The sequence below is a fragment of the Pteropus vampyrus genome, unplaced genomic scaffold, assembly GCF_000151845.1.
Source record: "Pteropus vampyrus isolate Shadow unplaced genomic scaffold, Pvam_2.0 Scaffold55, whole genome shotgun sequence".
In the NCBI taxonomy this organism is placed as follows: domain Eukaryota; kingdom Metazoa; phylum Chordata; class Mammalia; order Chiroptera; family Pteropodidae; genus Pteropus; species Pteropus vampyrus.
In genome coordinates this window covers 8,958,984-8,966,610 of record NW_011888836.1, presented here as the reverse complement: position 1 = coordinate 8,966,610, position 7,627 = coordinate 8,958,984, and the positions used below count along the sequence as shown (strand labels likewise).

Genomic DNA, 7,627 nt, shown 5'->3' with positions numbered 1-7,627 from the left:
TTACCCACCACACAATAAGAGTTCATTCAGTAAGATCCTATTAACTGAAAGACTAAACCCTACCCTGCTCACTGGGCCTTTACCTATGGTCTCATTCACTCTCTCTGCAGACCTGTGTGTGTCTTTACCACAGTCACTGAAAATGCCTTGAAGGTGAGGATCGTGCTACTCATCTATGTTCCGCACAGAGCCTTGCACATAGTAGGTGCGTAATAAATATTTTGCTTACTAGTTGACATGTGACTTTCACTGTGACCTTAACTCCTGATCCGCCCATGGAGCTCTGATACTCAGGTCACAGAACTCCTGGCCTGGATGCTATACAATGACAGATAAAACTCTGTTTGGTTCTTTTTGGCTCATTGCAATCAATGAAATTTCCAAAAGTCCATGCACTTCATATTCACAACAATGAGTTCATTCCAAAAGGATACTCTTTTGGAAGTCCCTTTCTCTTTAAAGGGATTCACTTCTAACCTCTACTTCAACAGACAAGTGTAAAAGCGTTAACGCAGCATCCCACACTGCCTGGGAGTTGCAAATCAACTGGAAATATCGGGTTCAATCTGTTATTATAAAGCACTGTCCAGACAGCACTGTCACTACAAGGGACAATCATTCTATGAAAACATACATAGTCTTGTGAACTTTATTCCACATACCAGAGATACAGGAGGTGCCATGGGCCTGGTGAGGTGGGGGAGAGTTATAAATAGTGTGGCATAGTGGGCCCGACACTGGCCAGCTTCCTGGGTGACTCCTTATCTATAAACCCTTTATCTCTGACTACCTCAGACCCTCCCCACGCCTCCTAAGGACCTGACCTCCGCTCTCCCCAGCCAGGCCAGGGCTCATCAGCCTCTCATGCTTCAGACTTCCCCTCATCAGGTTTTATGTCTCAACTGGGACTCAATCATAAAATACTATAGGCTCCCACCAGGCCTCAATGCATAAGGGACTTTGTCACCTGGAGCTGAGCAAGGTGAAAAGGTGATAAAGGCCCAAAGGGGAGGAGAGGAAAAAAAAGAAAACAGGGAGAGGGCAGGCCAGGAAGTGGGGTCCTTCAGGACACACAGCTGGCCCTCGACAAGTCCTTATGGACCCCATAAGTCGGCATTCAACTCTGGGAGACACAAAGGAGATGTGTGCTGGGCCAGAAGACAGTTATTGAACGTAGGCCACACGCATGCGCTTGAATGCTACAGGATGTCAAGTTATTTTAAAAGTTTCTAAATACTTCCTCTCAATGTTGGTATTTATTTCATTACTACACAACACCAAATGATTCACAAACTGGCGCCAGGCTAAGAAGCACACTTTGGGAGCAGTGATGTAGTTAATTCCACAAACTGTCCAAAATCTAGCAGACACATACAAGAAATGATATCGTAAAGGTTAACTTACTTGCTGATGGTTGAAATTTGATCAGATCTTGCAGGTCAGTAGAAATCTGGAAAACGTGGCTATAAAACTGCTGGACAGAATTCTTCAGGCCAGAAATGTCTCTGGAATGTGACCGGAGTGTCCCATTCATCTGCCTGACACAGCTCCACAGGCTGTTGACATGCTTGTTAAGCCCTTCTTTTATCCTCTGAAGATTTCCTGAGATGGAGTCCAGTTTGCTGCAGGTTTTCTCCATTTGAGAAACCCTGTCCTCAACCACGGAGACCTCCCTCTGGACCCCATGCGTATTTTCCTTACAAGTGTCCAGCTCCGAACGGACCTGGCTCTGCAGCCTGTGCCACCTCTCTTCCAGCTGGCCACAGCAATGCGCCACGGGGGCCTGGGGAGATGGGAGGGATTCCACTGCCCTTCCTCGCTCACCCCCCATAGAAAATCCACCCACTCCGGCCTTTTTACCTTCTTTACACTTGCTCAGCTGATTCTGAAGATGATTCATATCGTCTTCTGTGTGGTTTAGTTGAGAATAAAGAAAACTAAAATCTTGTTGAAGTTTCTGGATGCTATGTTCGGTTTCTTGAAACTTTCTATGCATCGTGTCATTTAGAGATTTCAAAAGGCTCAAACTGTCACCCACTGTGTGGTCTTCACCATGGGGCAAAGTATCTTCTATCCTATGAAGCCCTCCCTGGAAGTTCTGCAGGCAAACATCCTCGACAACTTGAACTTTGTCCTTCAAGCGGTTTAATTCCATTAGGACCTGTTCGCCCCCAGCCCCTGACATACCTGGTAGGGCTGATGATGGGGGTGCGAGTTCTGCATCAGTGCTGTTGGCTGTCTCTAGGAGAATGCTCCCCAGACGCTTTTCCAGAGACTGTATTTTTTGATCAAAAAGTTGCTTCAAGTCATCCACCTCTCCATTAATGGTCCCCCTGAGAGTTTCTTCAATGTAAAAGCAATGTTCTTCCGCATTCTTCTCTGTCACGTTGATCCTTGCATCTAGTTCATTCCATCTTGCATCGAAGTCCACATCTGGCTCTGGAACTATGAGTCTGTCAAACTCATTGTCCATTCGTCCATTCAGCATTCTTGTAGCTTCAGTAACTCTTTCGATTTTCTGGTCTAATATTTTGATCTGTTGCCCAAAGTCACCACTCCTTTCACCATCGCAGCAATTTGACTGGGCTGAAGGATCCTGTATCCGAGCTCGAAGGTCACCTATTTCTTTTCTCAGATTTGTTTCCTTCTCTCCTATAAGCTCGATCACTCCTAGGTAGCTGCTCCCATAGTCATCACACTGCTGTTGGAGACCAACCAGCTTGTACTCACACAAGTTCTTCAGATCAGCCAGCTTTCTGTCCATTCCCTCCATGATCTCCTCTCTCAGGGCATCGATCCTACTATCAACATAAGCTTGGTAGATTTCGCTGGTCGCCATGGTCACTATGGGGCCCTGGGAAGCCTCCTGGAGCTGTTTGAGTTGCCCTTCATAACCCTTCACTTTCCCATCCAGCTCTTCCAGCTTGTCACTCTTGGTCCTCAGAGCATCCTTGACTTCGGCCAATTCAGACTTAATGTCCTTCATGCCAGATTCCGTATTGTTGAGGACACCAGGAAGCTGGACTGTTTCTGTATCTCCACCAATAGCACTGTCAGGCACTGGCTGGGGGTGCATGTTACTAAGCCATGATGCCAGCATTTTGCTGGCATCATCTTGAATGCTATGTTTGAGGTTTTCATTCACTCCAGCAATGGAAGACTGGAGATCAAGAACCGTCCTTGTGAGTCGAAGAACCTTTTCCTCAAGCACCTGGATTTTCTTATCCTGAAGTTCTTGGGGACCCTGCTTTGGATCTACTGTCTGACTTGGTTCTGCTGCTGGAGTTAGTGACAAAGTCTTCTTGGGCTCTGAGACGTGGCTTGGTTCATTGTCTGTTACAAAAAAAGAGTTGGACATGATTTAACATTTTCTATCTTTACGCAGTTTCTGCAAAGACAATAAACAGGGTACTTAAGGAATACTGAAACCTTCATTTCCAGATCTGCTCTCACCACAGGTAATTATTGTGGTAGAATGGAAAAGACTCTGGGCTTTGAGTTAAAAAAAACCTTCACTTGCCTTCTGCCTCTGCAGTTTACTGTCTGCCCTTGAGCAAGTTAATTATCTTCTGTGAACTATAATCCCTCATCTATAAAGCAGAACTACTTTCTTCCCTTCGAAGGTTAAGAGAATATATACATGGCACATCGTAGATACTCAATGGTCTCTTTCGTCCTGAAGGGAAATATTCTTTATCTTCTTTATTGTACGAACACATCATCCCCACATTAATGAACTGTAGCCACACCCCAATGGTTGACTGCTTACTGTAAAACCACAAGAAGCCACTTTATCGAGATCTACCCATGAGCTGTTGGGTGATATGATATCATATGAGCAGTAAGTTATCCTCCGTGTAACCCCTAAATGTTCTCTTACTTTTCTTAACATCCCTATGCTAAAAGAGTTTCATAGACATTGTTTAGCATTATTATGCAGTTGAGGAAACTAAAAGCAAAAGAAAAATATAGTTACCGATTCTATTGGCATCTCCTAACAATGGGAGCCACATGGCCATATGTGGGAAGGTTCACTAAGTCAAAGTAAACAAACACTGAATTTCTGATAATTCTACTTTGAGAAATACACCCCCAAGGAAATAGTCCAAGAGAAAGAAAATAAATATTATAAAGATGATTGTGATGAGTCATAAAGTAAAAAAATAAACTAAAAGAGAGAAAAATAAATTAAACAAAAAGGAGATTATCTAAACCTGAGGCAACAAGATAATAAGAAGCAAACCATGCCCTTAAATGCACAGTAGGATATGAGGAATACTAGCAAGGAGTTAATGTCGACGAGCCAGCGGGTTATATTGAGACATATCATCTAAAGTGGCTAAAGTCAAACACAAAATAGATTGCAATGGAATAAAATCCACCAATGTACACTGACAAACACTGGAAGTAAATTTAGAATGTTGTAGATATTTGACTTCAACATTCATTTTTTTTTAACTCCTCTAAACTTTTGCATACAATCTTAACAACTGCTATTATTAAAATCATCTTAGTGGTAAAACCAAGACTCAAATTCAGATGGCCAAATTCCCAAGCAGAGAACTGTAAAGAACATCTTATTTTCCATGCTGAAAAAGTTTTCTATCTTAAGACAGTAGAAGAAGAAAAGTTATTGAATCACAAACACATGAAATGCTATTCTGAACAAAGGAAATAAAAACAAAGGGCAGGAGGGTAGGGGAAGATCAGAATGTAAGGAAATGCTTCTTCATATTCTACTGGTGACTGTGGGAATTGCTATAACTTTATGGAAGGATAATTTGGCAATATGTATCAAAATACTCAGAATCCTCTTGACCCTGCAATTATACTTCTAGAAATTTATTCTATTGAATAATCAGGGATGAATCCAAACATTTAACAGGAAAAAATGCTTATTCAGATATCTCTAAAAATGAAAACTTACAAACAATCTAAGTGACCATCGGTAGGGGATTGTGTTCAAATAATCACACTTTATAAATCCATTAAATGACACTGTAGAATATTTAATGACATGGAAGGTCGTTCACTATTGATTAAGTTAAAAAATAAGTTCCAAAAATAGTATGTTCTTTTTAATGATAGTGGATTGAGATAAGCATTTCCTTTCATTTCCTTTTGAAATCCCACTAAAATGACAACACACACACACACACACACACACACACACACACACAATCAAGTCACACATAAAAAGTTAGAAATCAGAATGGTTTTGGAAGCATTGGAAACTAGAAGAAAATTGAACAATACTTTCGAAGTCTAAAGGAAAATTATTTCCAACCTAGAATCCTGAAACTAAAGTAAAAATATTTTCAGACTATAAAATACTAAGAAGTTTATCTCCCATCCAATCATCTCATGAAACTACTAGATGTGCTCCACCAAAAAAACAAAAAAACAAAAAACAAAAAAAAAAAACCGGAGTAAATAGAGAAAGAGCAAGCAGGGGATACAAGATTCAATAGGAGAGTTAAGATCACAGGTCGGCAGCTGTGACCCAGGAAGAGGAAGTCCAGGTGGGGCGGGAGAGAGGCTCTAGGAGAGATTTCTTAAGGAAGACGAAACTAATGTATCTGAATATAATGAGAGGACATTTGATAATCACAGGAAAGTTGGGGTTAAAATAGGGATAGAAACAGAAAACCAAGCAGAGAAAAATGTAAGGTGATTAACTCTACAGAAATCAAAAGGCTGTGTGAAAGGCAACATATTCATAGTACACTACAGCTGTAAACATCTACATAGTTACTACAATGTAAACAGCAAATGTTGAATAAATAAAAACATGGTGTAACTGTATGGAAAATATGAAAGTATAGGAGCAGCGCTTTGGAGAGCAGATGAAAGGGAGTCAAATCTTCACCTTCCATAATGCGAAGTCAATAGATATGGAGGTAAATTCCGAAAGAGTGCCTGAAGCATTTAAAGTGGTTACCCCTGGAAGGGAAAGTGGAGGAGGTGAATAACCGCTTTTCCCAGTAGTCCTTACAAAGCTGCTCGACTCTTTAAACTACGTGCATGTTTAAACTTTTATAAAATGAAAACTGAAACTAAACAAAACAGAAATAAACTATTGTCTTCCAAGAGACCCCCTTCATGTGTGCCTATCTATCATAATACCTATCATGATTTATTGTAATTACTTGTCTAATGTTTGTTTTCAGTGAGGTCAGGGATTATGCCTGCCTTGTTTTTTCCTTTTCCCAAGTACCTAGTATAGATAAAGAAGCTCAATAAATATTTGTGAACTATAGATATTCTTTCATAAAATGTCTGTGCTGACACAAGAAAGAGTAATGTTCTGTAACAAAATATTAACAGTAGTTATCACTTGGTGGTGAGATTATGTATATTTTAATATTTTCCTATGTTCTATAATTGATATGCATTCTTTAATTGATATGCATTCCTTTTGTAATAAAACATTATTTGAAAATCTATTTTAGAGATAATGTTGGGATAAACTACCAGTTTCAAAACCGAAACACTTAATGGGAAAATATGATCATTTCAAAACAGTTTAAACATTTAATTTATGAGAAAATCTAAGTCAAATTTACTAACTCGACTTTAAAAAGAGGAAAGATAAAATGATGTAGAAAAAAAGACCAAAAAAATTTATCCATACGAGTCACTCTCTCAATGTCACACTTAAAAGCAAAGGTGCACTGTAGGTGAAAATGATCACTGCTTTCTCAGCTATTCATTGGGTTTGTTCTATTTCACTTCAGAAAACGAAATTCAGAAACAAATTTAAGAGAAACCTCATTGTATGCTTCTAACATGGGGCTTAGCTTTGTATATTCTCAAACAGAATGAAAATGATTCTATTTACCTATTTTTTAAAAAACAATTTTAATTCCTTTAAATATAGATTTGTGGGAGCTTATAGATGAAAGTAAAGTAAAAACAAAGCATCATTGCATCTTCTCATCTCTGCCTCAGTCTACACAAGTCTGAAACCATCAGCATCTCCTACACTGATTTCTAAGGCCTTGGCTTTCATAAGTTGGCCCTAAAGAAGCCGTTTACTTGCAGAGTTTGCCTTCCAATTGCTACTGCTTCTGCAAATATATTTGTGTGCCACATGTATCTACTGCAGGCATATATTTGTGTTCTTTGAAGACCTTGGAGAGCTCAACAAGGTAAATCTTAAGTCCTGTTGTTCAAAGAGCACTGGAAATGATAGTGGTGCCCATGCACAGCCAAGCACAGGTAAGAAGTTACCTGTGGGTTTCTTCAAGCTGTTTCGAGGCCGAGCGGGCGTGGGGCGTGGAGTCTTCATGGGGTCTCTGGGACCTTCTTGGCAGTCTGCTCCTCTAAAGCCAGGGCAGCACTTCCATTCCAACTGTGTCACCTGCTTGTACTTGGTGACATATCTGGGTCTGAAGTTCACGCGATACCTGCGTAAGAAAAGGGTGGTACCTCTCTTCACTGGCTGTTGTAAGTACCTCTGGCCCTCCCAGAGCTGGACCCTAATGAAGAGGATCTAGGACACTCAGGGTCCTGCCAGCTCTTTCCAGACTGACCTTGGGCTCAGCCAAAATCCTATTGGCCTCTATCCTCCAACGCTTAGATCCACCTGCACCTGCCTCCCCTCCAACTAATAGCCTGGGAAAAG

General features: G+C 40.7%; 1 protein-coding gene across 1 annotated transcript in view; it reads right to left on the bottom strand.

Moving 5' to 3' along the window:
- Positions 1-7,627, bottom strand: part of EMILIN2 (elastin microfibril interfacer 2) — a gene marked incomplete at its 5' end in the record, with an annotated part of 42,634 nt that overhangs the window by 20,506 nt on the left and 14,501 nt on the right. The window contains one exon of the mRNA XM_023530845.1: positions 1,405-3,333. Within this exon, the coding sequence (XP_023386613.1) occupies positions 1,405-3,333 (1,929 nt within the window). The remainder of the gene's footprint in view (positions 1-1,404; positions 3,334-7,627) is intronic.